Here is an 18569-nt window from a genome sequence, read left to right on the forward strand (position 1 = left end):
AAGCTTTTGTGGATAGTCAATAGGCTCACACAACAATTGAGAGCCTTTGGATGCAAGAGAAGGGTTGGTATTTGTATTTCGAGTGGCCAACAGCAAGCTTAGAATGGTCAAAGTACCTGCTACTTTAGGGGCAACATCCAGCTGCAAAAACCAATCATCATCCTGCTCTCTCTGCGGTTGTGTTGCCTTACCCTCCAGGGCAACGTCTTCAGGAAGTAATCGGACTGCTTCCACCACAAACACTCTTGGTTCAGGCTCAATGGTCAGATGTTTGGCGGGCACAACCACTGGGTATACCCTATCGCTAACAGCCAGGGAAACTGGAGCAAAAAGACACACAGAGAGCTTGATATACCACAACTACTATTTGAGGGTCCTGTTGATGATTGACCAGTCATAACCCAAGAGATATCATGTTCCTAATTCACACAAGAAAAACGCGTAGGTTTGGTTAGTTAGCTTGTTGGCAGTACTGTATGTCTGAGGTACCTGGTGGAACCCCAGCACGTTCTTCACGGACTGCATCCAACAGAACAAACCCCACTGGTGGTACAATGATCGGCTCCTCACGGACATCAGCAAACAGTGTAAACCAATCATCATCTCTCTCTGGTTGTCGCTGCCACTCCTCTACTTCCCGTTCCTGTTGTGGCCTCATCTCCTCCACCAGAACCACCACTGGCTTCTGCTGTTCAGCCTTTACCTCAACCACAGGGCTGATCACATCTGGAGAAACCGGTGTTGGCTCTGCTGGAGCGACTGATACAAACACACATAGTACATACCCTTCAGATTCAGCTAGATGTGTGGGCTCACAAAAAGCCATGTCATCAAAGATCATATTCCCAGATAAACATTCCAAAGTTCATATGGGAAAAGCACTACGGTTAGTCTGTGAGTTTGGTGAGTTGAGTTGGGTATATTTTTGATGGAATCAGGGGCTGAGGCGCAAAGCCTTGAATTGTATGGGGTACCTGGTGGTATATAGGATGTTTCTCTGGGCACGACATCCAGTTGCACAAACCAGTCATCGTCCATTTCTCTTGATGGCTGTGGTGGAAGTATAACTTCTTCTTGACGTCGCTCCTCTTCCATTACAGTCACCCTTCTCTCCTCTCTCTGCTCTACTGTCGTCAACTCAACCACAGAGGAGACGCTTTCCTCAGGGTATACCGGAATACGCTCTTCCACAGAAGCTGATACAAACACACATTCCTCAGATACTGGAAGATAATTGAAATTACTACACAAAGCAATGTATCTGAAGCCCTTCTCTTGGTGGATAGTCAAATGTCTTGTTAGTTATTCTTATTTGAAAGTTTTCTGCAGCATATGAAGCACAGGCTCAGGGGAGATGTTGTTAATATTGTGGTGGGACTGGGAAGCAGTGCATGAAAATCATGGAAGTACCTGACGGAATCACAGATGGTTCTCTGGGAACAATGTCCAGCAGAACAAACCAGCCATCTTCCATCTCTCTCTGTGACAGTTTCTGTTCCAGACGGCTCTGGTCTTCCTGTAACTCCATCTCCTCCACTACAGTCACCCTGGTCTCCTCTCTCTGCACCACTGTCATCACTTTAACCATGGAAGAGATGGTTTCATCTACGTACACCTGAACTTGCTCTTGCAAAGAAGCTGATAGATAAAGACACCATGAACCGTGAGAGACATGAAGTTCACAGCCTAGCTCGATGATTAATCAGTCATTGTAGGCCAGTTGTTTCAATCCATAAAATACCAATAATTGAGGCATAGCACAAGCAGCAGGGCTTGATGAAAGTTCTTCATACCTGAAACTGGTGTGGTTGGTACACCTGAAGGAACACGATCAACCAGGTCCAAGAGCATAAACCAATCATCTTCCTGCATTTGCCACAATCTCCGTCCTTCCACCAATCCCCTTTCAGGCTGTTGCTGTGTGGCCTCCACTTCAATGCATTCCCTCTCTGGTGCTCTCTGCTCGACCGTGTCTACTAACACCACAGAGAATCTTGTGGAGACCACAGGCACCAGAGCGGAGTCGGCTGGCATGACTGACAAAGTAGAGACAGCAGTTCTCTCAGCCACACAAATCTATACTGCACCAAAGGTTTATCTTTCAATTGAAATGGCAATTGTTGTAAAACACACAATAGCTGGTTAGCTTTGCGGAGGGAACGTTCGAGATGGAATTGTCGGTAATTGTGTGGGTGGTGGTAAAGCAAGCGTTTCCATAACGGTTTCAAAGGGGAGAAGCAAAGCTGATCGGTTGATGGGACGTACCTGGAGGCTTATAAAGAGTCTTGTGTGGGAGGCTGTCCAGCAGCACAACCCAATCGTCCTTGTCTTCTGGCTGGGATGGCTGCATATTCACTTCCACTACCTCTTCTTCTTCTTCTTCTTCTTCTTCTTCTTGGGGCTTCTCCATTTGTCTGACTCTATGTGGAACCCTCTCCACATCCTTTCTGAATTTCACCAAAACTTCCCCCTCTGTATAAAAACCATCTCCCAGCCTTTCCTCTGATAAAATGTCCTCTGATGACTTTTCCTCGAGTGTCTTCTGTGTTCTCCTCATTTCTTCCACTATTCTCACTGTTTTCTTGGTTTTCACCACAGTCTGCTCTCCCTCTCGCAACCTTTCCTCCGACATCTGCCGCATCCTATCCTCTAGACCTCCTTTCACCTCTATCAATCCCTCGGCTGAAATCTTCACCTGTTCCACTCTCTCCTCCTGTTTCTCCTCCCTGACCTTTTCCTGTTCTTGGAGCCACTCCTGCTGAATTGTAACTATCGGTAACCCTAACTTCTCTGCCGCAAATAGTTCATTGAATTTCACCATAAGTTGTCCCTCTTTATAAAAATGGCCTCCTATCTGGTCCTCTGACAACTTCTCAGATGCTTTCTTCTCTAGTTCATCTGGAAGACTCTCATCCTGTGTCACTATAGTCACCTTCTTCCTCCTCCTTTCCACTCTTATCTCTCCTCTCCTTTCCTCAAGCCCCTCTGGCAACCCTTCCACCAAAGCCTGATGCTTCCTCTCCTCTAACCATCCTTCATCCTCTTTCAATCCCTCGTCTGAAACCGCCACCTGTTCCAGCGTCTCCTCCTCCATCCCTCCTTCTTGTTGCCTCATCTCTTTCACTATAGTCACACTATTCTGGGTCCTCAAATCTACTCTCCGTACCACAGAGGAGGTGCTTGCCACATTTGACCACCCTTTTTCAGATTCCTCTGCCTCTTCCATACTCTCCTCTTTTAGTCCCTCATCTTCCCCTGACTCATCTGGCAGCAATCCTTTGAGAAACACCTCCTTTATCTGCTCCTCCAACTCATCTACTTCCTCCACATTCTCTTCCGCTGCCTCTACCACCTCCTCCTCTACCTCCCCCTCCTCTTGTTCTACCCCTCCCTCCTCCTCCTGCCTGGCTTCCACCTCCTCCTGTATCCTCTCCTCCAGCTCATCCACCTCCTGCAGCCGTTCTTCCAAAACCTTCACCTCCCTCAGTCTCTCATCCAGCACCTCTACCTCCCTCAGCTTCTCCACCAGGAACACCCCTTCCTGGAGCCTCTTGATCACCTCCCTCCTCTCCTGCCTAGTCTCCTCCTTCTCCAGGGAGACTGGGGGAGAGACTGAGGAGGGGCAGATTGGGGTTATCAGTAGAGGAAGAACAGGAGTGTAGCCTAATCAGTGTGGTGAAACGTTCAGAACGTTAGACAGAAATTGTGATTCCCTGTTCTACCAGACAGACAATCATGTCTGTTCTGCAAAACTCTATTTCTGTGCTAATGAACAACCGCTAGTGAATGTATGTAGTATGACGACTCACATGGAGGTGTGTCTGCAAACTCAAAGCTGCGGTCCAACTGCATGACCCAGTCATCACTTTGTTCCTGCCTTGGCTGTAGCAGCCTCTCCAGAATTTTGGCCGTGGCCACCTTTGCCACCTGGGCAGAGCGGTATTTGACTGAGGACGTCACAGAAACATTTAGAACAGATCGGATCCCTTACATATGGAAAAATAACGTAGCACGTGAGCACACTGCAAACAGAGGATCATCAGCAAAGCATACTTACCACAGTATCACAGCTCTACATCAATGAGGGCCAAGCACCATTGATAAGATAGCAACATTAAATAAGCCAGTACATGACAGAGCAACATCTTTAAAGATGTCATCACGGTCGGTGGCGAGCTTAGCAGGTTCACCTTCCATCACTGTCAACTTCTAAAGCACACCTCAACGGAGGATTCATTGTCAAAGTGAGGATGCACACGGTGACAGCTACACCAGGTACAGAATGAGGTTAACAACAGATACCTGGCGGTTTCATCATGGGGTAGGGGACATAGGGAAGGGAGAGTCGTCTGCCCAGCAGGACAGACCAATCCTCCTCTTTCTCCTCCTCCAGTCTCCCCTGCTGCTGTTCATCAGACACTCGTCCCTGCCATGTCTGACTGACAGTCCGACTGACCGTCTGGCCTGTCTCAGTCTCCTGCCATGCCTGTCTGACTGTCTGGACAGACTTGCCATCATCCCAGCTCTGAGTAGAAGTCTCCACAGAGAAAGTCTCCCTCCCTCTGGCTGTTGATAGAACATGAGGTAATGGTGTTACTGCAGTAGTTAATGGTGAAGTTAGATGGAGGAGAGAGTAAGGCAAAGCTCCCCTCCACAGCTCTGCATTTTAGGGGCTTTCAGAGCAAAGCTCCCCTCCACGGCTCTGCATTTCAGGGGTTTTCAGAGCAAAGATCACTGATTTAGTAAGCAAATGGAATTCAATGTATCTGGCAGGCAGATAGCAAATTAAGTTAGTACGAGACTACCACACAATTCTCAGATCTGCAGAGCTAGACGTTTAGTTTCAAGCAAAGGAACGGCAGTCTCCTGGACACAATGATGTCCATCATCAAGCACGGACCAAAGAACTGAAGGCTCTCTTTAACAAGCAACACAACACAGACCAAAGAACTGAAGACTCTCTTTAACAAGCAACACAACACAGACCAAAGAACTGAAGGCTCTCTTTAACAAGCAACACAACACAGACCAAAGAACTGAAGGCTCTCTTTAACAAGCAACACAGACCAAAGAACTGAAGGCTCTCTTTAACAAGCAACACAACACAGACCAAAGAACTGAAGGCTCTCTTTAACAAGCAACACAACACAGACCAAAGAACTGAAGACTCTCTTTAACAAGCAACACAACACAGACCAAAGAACTGAAGGCTCTCTTTAACAAGCAACACAGACCAAAGAACTGAAGGCTCTCTTTAACAAGCAACACAACACAGACCAAAGAACTGAAGACTCTCTTTAACAAGCAACACAACACAGACCAAAGAACTGAAGGCTCTCTTTAACAAGCAAAACAACACAGACCAAAGCACTGAAGACTCTCTTTAACAAGCAACACAGACCAAAGAACTGAAGGCTCTCTTTAACAAGCAACACAACACAGACCAAAGAACTGAAGGCTCTCTTTAACAAGCAACACAGACCAAAGAACTGAAGGCTCTCTTTAACAAGCAACACAACACAGACCAAAGAACTGAAGGCTCTCTTTAACAAGCAACACAACACAGACCAAAGAACTGAAGGCTCTCTTTAACAAGCAAAACAACACAGACCAAAGCACTGAAGACTCTCTTTAACAAGCAACACAACACAGACCAAAGAACTGAAGGCTCTCTTTAACAAGCAACACAACACAGACCAAAGAACTGAAGACTCTCTTTAACAAGCAACACAACACGGACCAAAGAACTGAAGGCTCTCTTTAACAAGCAACACAGACCAAAGAACTGAAGACTCTCTTTAACAAGCAACACAGACCAAAGAACTGAAGGCTCTCTTTAACAAGCAACACAGACCAAAGAACTGAAGGCTCTCTTTAACAAGCAACACAACACAGACCAAAGAACTGAAGGCTCTCTTTAACAAGCAACACAACACAGACCAAAGACTCAAGAGCTCTGAAGCTGCTGTTAGTCAGTCATAAGCTGTTAGAAGTGAATGGAGCATCAATGTAACTGTAGCTGTGATTGATTGGCAGGTCATTCTGAGCTGCACTTGGTGAGTCACCAGCGTTGACCCAAGCTGGCCTGAGATTAGGCCTCAGCATAAGGGTTGGAGCTAATGAGATGATGAGAGGACCGACAGAGCGCATGGTTAGATCAAGCTGACTCAAAGCTACAGTACGTAGTTCTCTAGCAAGGCTGAACTGAGGTTGCTCTTTGTAAGCTGAGTCAAAACTTCAATGATGGTCCACATGGTTCCTGATTGGCTACCTGGTGAAAAGAAAGTCTGGGGTTGGTCAGATCCCAGCATGAAGAACCAATCGTCATCCTCGGTCTTGTTTGGACTAGCAGAGAGCTGCGAGGCTTGGAGATCATCATCTCCAGCTACAAGAGTGGGACAAGTTGGTGAGAGACTGATCCTGAAGTCGTGCACGCTGGCACGAACATACACATTCCCACACACAAAAAAGCACATACTGTAATACACGCATACACACACCCACACCTTCGGCGATGGTGCGGGACAGCCTCTTGCTGGCGGACCGTGTGAAGCGAGGGGCGGGCCGGGCGATCATGGAACTGGCCTGGCGGGTCTGGGCCTGGGTACGGCCACTGTACCTGAACTTTGACCCCAGCGCCAGGAACCGGGAGCGGGACGACGGGGGCTCCACGGACGACACCCTGAGGGAGGAGAATCACAGTCACTCACAGTTTATAGACATGCTTATTATAATGATTTAGTTTCATAGTTCATAATAGCTTGCCCAGTGATGTGATGAATCAATAAATCACATCACTGGGCCAGCCGAACTCCAGCTTTAGTAAAAGCTTAGTCATGTTCCTCCAATGGCATATGGCCAGGTGATTTAGACCAACCTCATGTTACCTGAACCATCTTAATCCAGAGCTCCTCCTGTATGACGGACTTGTCACGTACAGTCCTGTGAAAAGGTTTTGCCCCCTTCCTAATTCTCTACTTTGTATATTTTTGATACTGAATGTTATCATATCTTCAAACAAAACATAATATTAGATAAAGGTAACCTGAGTGAACAAATAACACAACAATTACATACTTATTTCATGAACAAAGTTATGTAACACCCAATGTCTGTGTGTAAAAGTCATTGCCCCCTTACACTCAATAACTGGTTCTTCCACCTTTAGCTGCAATGACTCCAACCAGACGCTTCCTATAGTTGTTGATCAGTCTCACGTCTCTGTGCAGGAATCCCCCACCCCCCCAGATGTGGTTGAAGATCTGATAACATTCAGTATCAAAAATATGCACAAATAGAGAAAATCCGTAAGGGGGCAAATATTTTTCACAGCACTGTAGCAGAGTTAAACTACCACCGGTGCTAATAGAGTTACTCTCAGAAAGGTTATGCTGCAGGGGCCAATTAGAATGCACAAGGGATTGGTAACCTGAGAATAGCCCCCTGTTGTCGGGCAGTAATGGGGTGCAGATGACAGAATTAAATAGAACACTTTTATTGTATCTCTATGGAGCAGATGATCCAGGAAGTGGAGTAGGTAGAAGTTGATATGGGATCAGATATTGTTTTAACGTCCTAATGGTTAAGGTCAGGATTGGGGAGTAGGATAATCTGATCCTAGATCTATGGTTAAGGGTAACTTGTTAGTAGGAAGCAGGGTGAGCAGTGGTGTAGCGGAGGTTAAATGCACGTTGGCTCGACTGAACATTTTAGAAGAAGAGAAACGTTTGCATCTATAAGCCAATTTCCTGAAATTATACAAATTTCTCCATGGAGCTAAGAGACATTTTTGCAATTGTAAGGCTAACTTCCTGCAATCCTATGCATTTTGCCCTGGCTAATGCTGTGTTCTTTCGCTCAAACATAACAAAATCTCTACTGTTAAATTAATTGTTTAGGGCTTTTTCAATTCTCCCTGACTATCTAGTTTTGTTTTGCTGATTGTTAGTTCTCAAAGATAATATTATTAGACCATTACAGTCGTTTTGTTTTAAGAAGATCATACCTAGGATCATTTAGCTATTTGATTTTTAATTTTAAGACCCTTGAAGTATACATATTTGTATTATTATGAATGAATGATTTGATGAAAATGTGTACTTGGCCTTACTGCTATTAGCACATACAACACATAGAATAACAGATACATGGAGCAACAGATAGTCCCCCCCCCCCCAGAACATCTAAAGGAAGTTTGTTCTGAAGTGTCTGTCCTATATCTGAGAGATAGAAGATAGATCAGGAAACTTTATTTTACATGTATTTAATCCCTAAACAGTCTCAATATAGAGTTCCATTCATTTCTTCAACTTAAAGTATAGAGTTCCATTCATTTCTTCAACTTAAAGTATAGGGAAATGATTTGACTCACCGTGAACGACGATCACAGTTTACCCACCAGCTATTTATTCACCACTGTATCACTGAGGGACAGTGAGTTTCTCACCTGAAGAAGGTATGGTGTTCCACTGAGGCCTTCCACAGCTTCTTGGAGGCCTTGTAGTTGGGCAGCTTGAAGCCGATTGTGCTCTCATACTGTTCTTGTTCAGAGGGACGGACCTTGATGAAGAAGCTGCTTCGCTTGTAGGAGATCTTGAGGACTTTGGGCCAGGGGAAACGATTGATCCTCAGCTTGTCCTTATATACCATGAGACCACCAGAACACACCCCTAGAGTGATGTCCACACCCTCAAGATCCTGTGAGCATGTAGGAAAAGTACATTTGGTAAAGATGATCAATATGTTCTATATACCCTCATCATATATAGGCATCTTTCTGTCACTGTTATTCCTGCATTTACCTCAACATGCCACTAGGAGGCAGCCTCTGCTACACTTTCAGCAGCACAGATTCATCTCTTGTTTGATGATGACAGCGATTTTGTAATTCAAAATCTGTGGCTGCTAGAGTTGCCTAACCTTGTTATTCCCAAATCATGCACTTCGATTTGATAGTTTTCTACTTTTTCTGACCACTCTTAAAAATATATATTTAAAAAATGTTCCTTCTGTAGATAGAAGTGTTCCAGTCCTAGATTCCAGAACATTCTAAAGTGTACCTTGGCTTGGTGCAGATCCACTCCATACATAGACAGCTTCTTGGCATTCTCCAGAAACAACATGTCTGCCTGGGCTGGACTCATGGATCTGGAGACAAACACAGAGATGGGTACAGCAGGTATCCTAGTGGTCAGAGGGTTGGGCCAGGAACTGAAAGGTTGCTGGATTGAATCCCTGAGCTGACAAGGTTGTCTGTTGTTCTGCCCCTGAATAAGGCAGTTAACCCACTGTTCCCCAGTAGGCCGTCATTGTAAATAAGAATTTGTTCTTAACTGACTTGCCTAGTTAAATAAAGGTTACAGAGAAGAAGAGGTAATGTAAACAGGTCCGGTGTAGAGCATGGTGCTTGCAACGCCAGGGTTGTGGGTTCGATATAGTCTGGTCCTCCCTGGTCTTTCCTACATTACTCCAGTATATAGTCTGGTCTTTTCTACATTACTCCACTATATAGTCTGGTCCTCCCTGGTCTTTCCTACATTACTCCAGTATATAGTCTGGTCTTTTCTACATGACTCCAGTATAAAGTCTGGTCTTTTCTACATGACTCCAGTATATAGTCTGGTCTTTTCTACATTACTCCAGTATAGAGTCTGGTCCTCCCTGGTCTTTCCTACATTACTCCAGTATATAGTCTGGTCTTTTCTACATTACTCCACTATATAGTCTGGTCCTCCCTGGTCTTTCCTACATTACTCCAGTATATAGTCTGGTCTTTTCTACATGACTCCAGTATAAAGTCTGGTCTTTTCTACATGACTCCAGTATATAGTCTGGTCTTTTCTACATTACTCCAGTATATAGTCTGGTCCTCCCTGGTCTTTCCTACATTACTCCAGTATATAGTCTGGTCTCTTCTACATTACTCCAGTATATAGTCTGGTCCTCCCTGGTATTTCTACATTACTCCAGTATATAGTCTGGTCCTCCCTGGTCTTTCCTACATTACTCCAGTATATAGTCTGGTCTTTTCTACATTACTCCAGTATATAGTCTGGTCTCTTCTACATTACTCCAGTATATAGTCTGGTCCTCCCTGGTCTTTCCTACATTACTCCAGTATTTAGTCTGGTCTTTTCTACATTACTCCAGTATATAGTCTGGTCTCTTCTACATTACTCCAGTATATAGTCTGGTCCTCCCTGGTCTTTTCTACATTACTCCAGTATAGAGTCTGGTCCTCCCTGGTCTTTCCTACATTACTCCAGTATATAGTCTGGTCTTTTCTACATTACTCCAGTATATAGTCTGGTCTCTTCTACATTACTCCAGTATATAGTCTGGTCCTCCCTGGTCTTTCCTACATTACTCCAGTATTTAGTCTGGTCTTTTCTACATTACTCCAGTATATAGTCTGGTCTCTTCTACATTACTCCAGTATATAGTCTGGTCCTCCCTGGTCTTTTCTACATGACTCCAGTATATAGTCTGGTCTTTTCTACATTACTCCAGTATATAGTCTGGTCCTCCCTGGTCTTTTCTACATTACTCCAGTATATAGTCTGGTCTTTTCTACATTACTCCAGTATATAGTCTGGTCCTCCCTGGTCTTTTCTACATTACTCCAGTATATAGTCTGGTCTTTCCTACATTACTCCAGTATATAGTCTGGTCTCTTCTACATTACTCCAGTATATAGTCTGGTCCTCCCTGGTCTTTTCCACATTACTCCAGTATATAGTCTGGTCTCTTCTACATTACTCCAGTATATAGTCTGGTCTCTTCTACATTACTCCAGTATATAGTCTGGTCTCTTCTACATTACTCCAGTATATAGTCTGGTCTCTTCTACATTACTCCAGTATATAGTCTGGTCCTCCCTGGTCTTTTCTACATTACTCCAGTATATAGTCTGGTCCTCCCTGGTCTTTTCTACATTACTCCAGTATATAGTCTGGTCCTCCCTGGTCTTTTCTACATTACTCCAGTATATAGTCTGGTCCTCCCTGGTCTTTTCCACATTACTCCAGTATATAGTCTGGTGTCTTCTACATTACTCCAGTATATAGTCTGGTCCTCCCTGGTCTTTTCTACATTACTCCAGTATATAGTCTGGTCCTCCCTGGTCTTTTCTACATTACTCCAGTATATAGTCTGGTCCTCCCTGGTCTTTTCTACATTACTCCAGTATATAGTCTGGTCCTCCCTGGTATTTCTACATTACTCCAGTATATAGTCTGGTCCTCCCTGGTCTTTTCTACATGACTCCAGTATATAGTCTGGTCTTTTCTACATTACTCCAGTATATAGTCTGGTCCTCCCTGGTCTTTTCTACATTACTCCAGTATATAGTCTGGTCTTTTCTACATTACTCCAGTATATAGTCTGGTCCTCCCTGGTCTTTTCTACATTACTCCAGTATATAGTCTGGTCTTTCCTACATTACTCCAGTATATAGTCTGGTCTCTTCTACATTACTCCAGTATATAGTCTGGTCCTCCCTGGTCTTTTCCACATTACTCCAGTATATAGTCTGGTCTCTTCTACATTACTCCAGTATATAGTCTGGTCTCTTCTACATTACTCCAGTATATAGTCTGGTCCTCCCTGGTCTTTTCTACATTACTCCAGTATATAGTCTGGTCTCTTCTACATTACTCCAGTATATAGTCTGGTCTCTTCTACATTACTCCAGTATATAGTCTGGTCTCTTCTACATTACTCCAGTATATAGTCTGGTCCTCCCTGGTCTTTTCTACATTACTCCAGTATATAGTCTGGTCCTCCCTGGTCTTTTCTACATTACTCCAGTATATAGTCTGGTCCTCCCTGGTATTTCTACATTACTCCAGTATATAGTCTGGTCCTCCCTGGTCTTTTCTACATTACTCCAGTATATAGTCTGGTCCTCCCTGGTCTTTTCTACATTACTCCAGTATATAGTCTGGTCCTCCCTGGTATTTCTACATTACTCCAGTATATAGTCTGGTCCTCCCTGGTCTTTTCTACATGACTCCAGTATATAGTCTGGTCTTTTCTACATTACTCCAGTATATAGTCTGGTCTTTCCTACATTACTCCAGTATATAGTCTGGTCTCTTCTACATTACTCCAGTATATAGTCTGGTCCTCCCTGGTCTTTTCCACATTACTCCAGTATATAGTCTGGTCTCTTCTACATTACTCCAGTATATAGTCTGGTCTCTTCTACATTACTCCAGTATATAGTCTGGTCTCTTCTACATTACTCCAGTATATAGTCTGGTCTCTTCTACATTACTCCAGTATATAGTCTGGTCCTCCCTGGTCTTTTCTACATTACTCCAGTATATAGTCTGGTCCTCCCTGGTCTTTTCCACATTACTCCAGTATATAGTCTGGTCTCTTCTACATTACTCCAGTATATAGTCTGGTCCTCCCTGGTCTTTTCTACATTACTCCAGTATATAGTCTGGTCCTCCCTGGTCTTTTCTACATTACTCCAGTATATAGTCTGGTCCTCCCTGGTCTTTTCTACATTACTCCAGTATATAGTCTGGTCCTCCCTGGTATTTCTACATTACTCCAGTATATAGTCTGGTCCTCCCTGGTCTTTTCTACATTACTCCAGTATATAGTCTGGTCCTCCCTGGTCTTTTCTACATTACTCCAGTATATAGTCTGGTCCTCCCTGGTCTTTCTACATTACTCCAGTATATAGTCTGGTCCTCCCTGGTATTTCTACATTACTCCAGTATATAGTCTGGTCCTCCCTGGTATTTCTACATTACTCCAGTATATAGTCTGGTCCTCCCTGGTCTTTTCCACATTACTCCAGTATATAGTCTGGTCTTTTCTACATGACTCCAGTATATAGTCTTGTCCTCCCTGGTCTTTTCTACATTACTCCAGTATATAGTCTGGTCTTTCCTACATTACTCCAGTATATAGTCTGGTCTCTTCTACATTACTCCAGTATATAGTCTGGTCCTCCCTGGTCTTTTCTACATTACTCCAGTATATAGTCTGGTCCTCCCTGGTCTTTTCCACATTACTCCAGTATATAGTCTGGTCTCTTCTACATTACTCCAGTATATAGTCTGGTCTCTTCTACATTACTCCAGTATATAGTCTGGTCTCTTCTACATTACTCCAGTATATAGTCTGGTCCTCCCTGGTCTTTTCTACATTACTCCAGTATATAGTCTGGTCCTCCCTGGTCTTTTCCACATTACTCCAGTATATAGTCTGGTCTCTTCTACATTACTCCAGTATATAGTCTGGTCCTCCCTGGTCTTTTCTACATTACTCCAGTATATAGTCTGGTCCTCCCTGGTCTTTTCTACATTACTCCAGTATATAGTCTGGTCCTCCCTGGTCTTTTCTACATTACTCCAGTATATAGTCTGGTCCTCCCTGGTATTTCTACATTACTCCAGTATATAGTCTGGTCCTCCCTGGTCTTTTCTACATTACTCCAGTATATAGTCTGGTCCTCCCTGGTATTTCTACATTACTCCAGTATATAGTCTGGTCCTCCCTGGTCTTTTCCACATTACTCCAGTATATAGTCTGGTCTTTTCTACATGACTCCAGTATATAGTCTGGTCCTCCCTGGTATTTCTACATTACTCCAGTATATAGTCTGGTCCTCCCTGGTCTTTTCCACATTACTCCAGTATATAGTCTGGTCTTTTCTACATGACTCCAGTATATAGTCTTGTCCTCCCTGGTCTTTTCTACATTACTCCAGTATATAGTCTGGTCCTCCCTGGTCTTTTCTACATTACTCCGGTATAGAGTCTGGTCTTTTCTACATGACTCCAGTATATAGTCTGGTCCTCCCTGGTCTTTCTACATTACTCCGGTATAGAGTCTGGTCCTCCCTGGTCTTTTCTACATTACTCCAGTATAGAGTCTGGTCCTCCCTGGTCTTTTCTACATGATAGTTCCAGTATAGAGTCTGGTCCTCCCTGGTATTTCTACATTACTCCAGTATAGAGTCTGGTCCTCCCTGGTCTTTTCTACATGATAGTTCCAGTATATAGTCTGGTCCTCCCTGGTCTTTTGTACATCATAGTTCCAGTATATAGTCAGTCCTCCCCTGGTTCTTACCTGTATGTGCGGTGCAACTCCATGACCTTGTCCTCCAGCTCTTTGCCCTGTCCCGGGGCCAGCCTCAGCTCCTTGGTGTAGTGAGAGCCGTGGACCTCTGGATCATACTCCCCCAGCTCAGACTGGGCCGTGTAGGAGCCTAGCATGGCCAGAGTTACAAAGGAGCATGGCAGCAGGCCACTCAGGATGTCTTTACGCAGCTGTAGACACAGGTAGTACCTGCGAGAGGGAGGGAGAGAGAGGGAGGGGTAGATGGAGAGAGAGAGAGAAAGGGGGGGTGGAGAAAGAGAGAGGGGGTGGAAGGAGAGAGAAAGGGGGTGGGTGAGACAGAGGGGTGGAGAGAGCAGGAGCAAGAGAGCAGAGGGGGGGGGGGTGAAGAGAGGAGGGGTGAAGGGTGAGAGGAAAGAGAGAGAGAGAGAGAGAGAGAGAGGAGAGACGAGAGGTGAAGGGTGAGAGAGATATTGCGAGGGGTGGAGGGTGAGCAAGAGAGGGGTTGGAGGGAGAGAGTGCGAGGGGGCGGAGGAGGGAGGGAGAGAGCAAGGGGGTGGAGGAGGGAGGGAGAGAGAGCGAGGGGGTGGAGGAGGGAGGGAGAGAGAGCGAGGGGGTGGAGGAGGGAGGGAGAGCGAGCGAGGGGGTGGAGGAGGGAGGGAGAGAGCGAGCGAGGGGGTGGAGGAGGGAGGGAGAGAGAGAGAGCGGGGGGGTGGAGGAGGGAGGGAGAGAGAGAGCGGGGGGTGGAGGAGGGAAGGAGAGAGTGCGAGGGGTGGAGGAGGGAGAGAGAGAGCGAGGGGGTGGAGGAGGGAGAGAGAGCGAGGGGGTGGAGGAGGGAGAGAGAGCGAGGGGGTGGAGGAGGGAGAGAGAGCGATGGGGTGGAGGAGGGAGAGAGAGCGAGGGGGTGGAGGAGGGAGAGAGAGCGAGGGGGTGGAGGAGGGAGAGAGAGCGAGGGGGTGGAGGAGGGAGAGATAGCGAGGGGGTGGAGGAGGGAGGGAGAGAGCGAGGGGGTGGAGGAGGGAGGGAGAGAGCGAGGGGGTGGAGGAGGGAGGGAGAGAGCGAGGGGGTGGAGGAGGGAGGGAGAGAGGGAGGGGGTGGAGGAGGGAGGGAGGGAGAGCGAGGGGGTGGAGGAGGGAGGGAGGGAGGGAGAGCGAGGGGGTGGAGGAGGGAGGGAGGGAGAGCGAGGGGGTGGAGGAGGGAGGGAGGGAGAGCGAGGGGGTGGAGGAGGGAGGGAGGGAGGGAGAGCGAGGGGGTGGAGGAGGGAGGGAGAGAGAGCGAGGGGGTGGAGGAGGGAGGGAGAGCGAGGGGGTGGAGGAGGGAGGGAGGGAGAGCGAGGGGGTGGAGGAGGGAGGGAGAGCGAGGGGGTGGAGGGAGAGAGAAAGAGGAAGGGGGGGTTAAGGGAAAAAGAGAGAGAGAGGGGGGCGAGGGTGGAGAGAGAGAGAGAGAGTGAAGAGAGAGAGGGAGGGGAATGGGAGTTAACCACTGACACCCTGAAATTGAGTTACCGGCAGATATTTAGATGTGTGTGTAGATTAACCTGGTGAGGTCTTCTGTGAGCTGAGCTGGATCAGGAGGGTAGAACTTCACGTTGAAAGTGAACTCGTATGTATAATCTGGAGATGAAAATACAGTGTGAGTATTGTTGGTAATTTGAGTTAGAAACATGTATTTACTGTAGGTCATCGTATTGACATCACCCACCTGCCACCTGTTTCCGGATCTCTTTGGAGGCGTCCAGCCATGTCTGTAAATGACAGCGGGAGAACAGACTCAATGAACGCCACCGTACTGTAAGAAAGTCATTTTGCCCTATGTGGTGAAACTGCACCTTCCATCCTATAGGTACTGTTTCTCTAATGGGCAAGAACATGCAGTCAAACTACACTCAAAACGACCCACTCACTGAACATATCTTTCTCTCCCAAAGGAAATCTCCACAGATGAGATGCCATCTACCCTCCTTTCACTTGGAAGGTTAAGATTACTGTTCCCCACTTCACCCTAGATGAGCAGCCCATTGTTAAACCAGACAAAGTGTACTCTACCCTGGAGGTGGGGGTATCCCAGACGGCCAGGCCACAGTAGTCTCTCTCCAGCAGGTTGAGGTGGTCACACACCTTCACAAACAGATCTGAGCCCGTCGCATGTTTCTACACAGGGAGACAGAGACCAATCACACAAACATTCAGTAAGGAAGAAATATTACTGGTTGTACTCACAAACGATCACGAATAACCATTCAGTAAGGCAGAAATATTACTGGTTGTACTCACAAACGATCACGAATAACCATTCAGTAAGGAAGAAATATTACTGGTTGTACTCACAAACGATCACGAATAACCATTCAGTAAGGAAGAAATATTACTGGTTGTACTCACAAACGATCACGAATAACCATTCAGTAAGGAAGAAATATTACTGGTTGTACTCACAAACCATCACAGCTATGCATTCAAAAAGATTAAGTCAGAAACAGAGTTGATGGGCAATTATTTGAAGTGTAGAAAAGACTAGAACAAGGCTGAAAAGACAACGGTGTATTTGAGAAGTGTCTTACACCGAGCTCACACTCAAACAGAGTGTCGTCCAGGAGGGTGACTTTACACTGCATGATCCGCGGACGCTTGGAGGGTTTGGCCTCCTCTGCTAAAGCCATCTTGTCTTCTCCATTAGTGTTCTCCCCTTCCCCTCCGTTCGCCTCTCCCTCCTCCTCCTCCATCTGCTCGGCTGGCTCTTCCTCTGTTTCTTCTTTCTTCTCTTTCTCCTCTACTCCCGCCTCCTTCTCTTCCCCCTCTACCACCTCCTTCTCTACCTCGGCGTTCACCTTCTGCTCCGCCTGTGCTGGCTAGGGGGTCACAGAAAGGTCATATGACAGACATGTTGTCAGGATGTTTCATTTCTAATTAAAGACAGTTACATTTATGTAATAGACAGAGTGACTCAAAATATAATGCAGTCATTATCCTCAGGAATTAAGGACAAGTGACTTTCAGTGTAGCTGTCAGAGAGAAGAGATGGCGCGCACTGCAGTCCTTCTTCTGTGTTATAACAAACAACTTTCACACCGCCATGCTCTTCTCTCTTCCAACTACACTTCAACTCTTGTCCTTGATTATAGTGCTGAGAATTGGTTTGTTTTTTTAAGTCGTCCGGTTTTGGTTCGATTATTAAAAAATAATCTCAGTTTTTGATTTCGGTTTCTATAAAACATTTTTTTACAATAAATGCAGCATGCATTATGTGGGTTAAAGGTTGTAACAACACAGAATCAAACCATGAATAAAAAGTCCCATGATGGTAATGACTGACCTTTGCTTATCACCTATTAACCATTTCTTCACAGTAATTTACTTTAATAAAATATTTATTTTATTTGATGACTTTATTATTTCATTCCAAGTCATCATCTCATCTGTACAGAGCTGCTGCCTATGCTGTCTGACAAAATCACTATTTTAGCATTTCTTCAAAGTAAATAAGGCATACTTTTATGCTTAATACCAACTATCAATCACTTAGATGATGTATTTTCAGGTAGAGATACCTCGCGAAGCAACTGCTCTCTATCCCTCTCTCTTGTTCTCTCCTCTCTGCTCCACACAGACCGAGACCGGACAAGCAATGGATTACGTTCATTGTAGTTAATTACCACATTTCTGCTGTAAACTATGTTGAATTTTGGTCTGTTGGAAACTTCAACTCCCTACTACATCGTCACACAAACTGAGCATCAAGTTTTTTTTCCTCGCTCAGCACTACTAGATTAGTAGTACTAGATTACTATGTAACAGCAATGTTACTTCAGTTATTAAATAATAACTTGAAGCGGTACTTTTCCTAACACAGACTAGATCTAGGCAGCTCTAGACCTGCACAGACCAGCCTAGTCAGTTCTACTGAGTCAGCAGCCCACCCCAGTCAAGCACCAAACTAGTTGAAGTTCTGTCCTGTACCTCTCTCTCCTGCTACGCTGAGTGTCTTCAGTGTAGCTATTCTCTGAATGCTATGTTGTTGATCAGACTCTGGGTAACATGTTCCTTCAGTTTCTGTGCTTGATGTTCACTTCACTTATTTTTACTCCAGTCTCTCACTTGAGACTCATTGGCCTACATCTTCAGTCTGCTGCAATGCAGCCCCTCAATGTGCAAAATAATAACAACATTGTAAAAAAATATATAAAAAAATGGGAAGGCAACTCATTGACACGTTTAATAATATACTGATCAAAAATATAAACGCAGCAATTTCAGTTACAGTTCATATAAGTAAAAAAGTCAATTAAAATAAAGTCAATTCAGCATGGCAACAGCACACTCCCTCAACACGTGAGACATCTGTGGCTTTGTGTTGTGTGACAAAACTGTACATTTTAGAGTGGCCTTTTATTGTCCCTAGCACAAGGTGCACCTGTGTAATGATCATGCTCTTTAATCAACTTCTTGATTATACCACACCCGTCAGGTGGATGAATTATCTTGACAAAGGAG

The 18569-nt window shown here is 45.3% G+C and overlaps 1 protein-coding gene across 15 annotated transcripts in view; it reads right to left on the minus strand.

Annotated features, from left to right (window-relative positions):
* Window positions 1–18569, minus strand: part of LOC110506699 — a 35958-nt gene that overhangs the window by 16680 nt on the left and 709 nt on the right. For 12 of the 15 annotated variants that reach the window (XM_036965802.1, XM_036965833.1, XM_036965820.1 and 9 more), the window contains exons 2-18: window positions 16640–16927; window positions 16125–16229; window positions 15781–15823; window positions 15617–15692; window positions 14092–14310; window positions 9060–9147; window positions 8447–8697; window positions 6507–6682; window positions 6272–6385; window positions 4303–4566; window positions 3810–3947; window positions 2266–3663; window positions 1794–2036; window positions 1411–1638; window positions 975–1223; window positions 490–759; window positions 117–320 (exon numbers count right to left, since the gene is read on the minus strand). In XM_036965802.1, coding sequence (XP_036821697.1) covers window positions 117–320; window positions 490–759; window positions 975–1223; window positions 1411–1638; window positions 1794–2036; window positions 2266–3663; window positions 3810–3947; window positions 4303–4566; window positions 6272–6385; window positions 6507–6682; window positions 8447–8697; window positions 9060–9147; window positions 14092–14310; window positions 15617–15692; window positions 15781–15823; window positions 16125–16229; window positions 16640–16801 — 4228 coding nt within the window. In that variant the 5' untranslated portion in view covers window positions 16802–16927. The remainder of the gene's footprint in view (window positions 1–116; window positions 321–489; window positions 760–974; window positions 1224–1410; window positions 1639–1793; window positions 2037–2265; window positions 3664–3809; window positions 3948–4302; window positions 4567–6271; window positions 6386–6506; window positions 6683–8446; window positions 8698–9059; window positions 9148–14091; window positions 14311–15616; window positions 15693–15780; window positions 15824–16124; window positions 16230–16639; window positions 16928–18569) is intronic. The other 3 variants (XM_036965815.1, XM_036965822.1, XM_036965808.1) reach the window with 3 other exon arrangements.

This window comes from Oncorhynchus mykiss, chromosome 3, assembly GCF_013265735.2.
Source record: "Oncorhynchus mykiss isolate Arlee chromosome 3, USDA_OmykA_1.1, whole genome shotgun sequence".
Taxonomy (NCBI): Eukaryota; Metazoa; Chordata; class Actinopteri; order Salmoniformes; family Salmonidae; genus Oncorhynchus; species Oncorhynchus mykiss.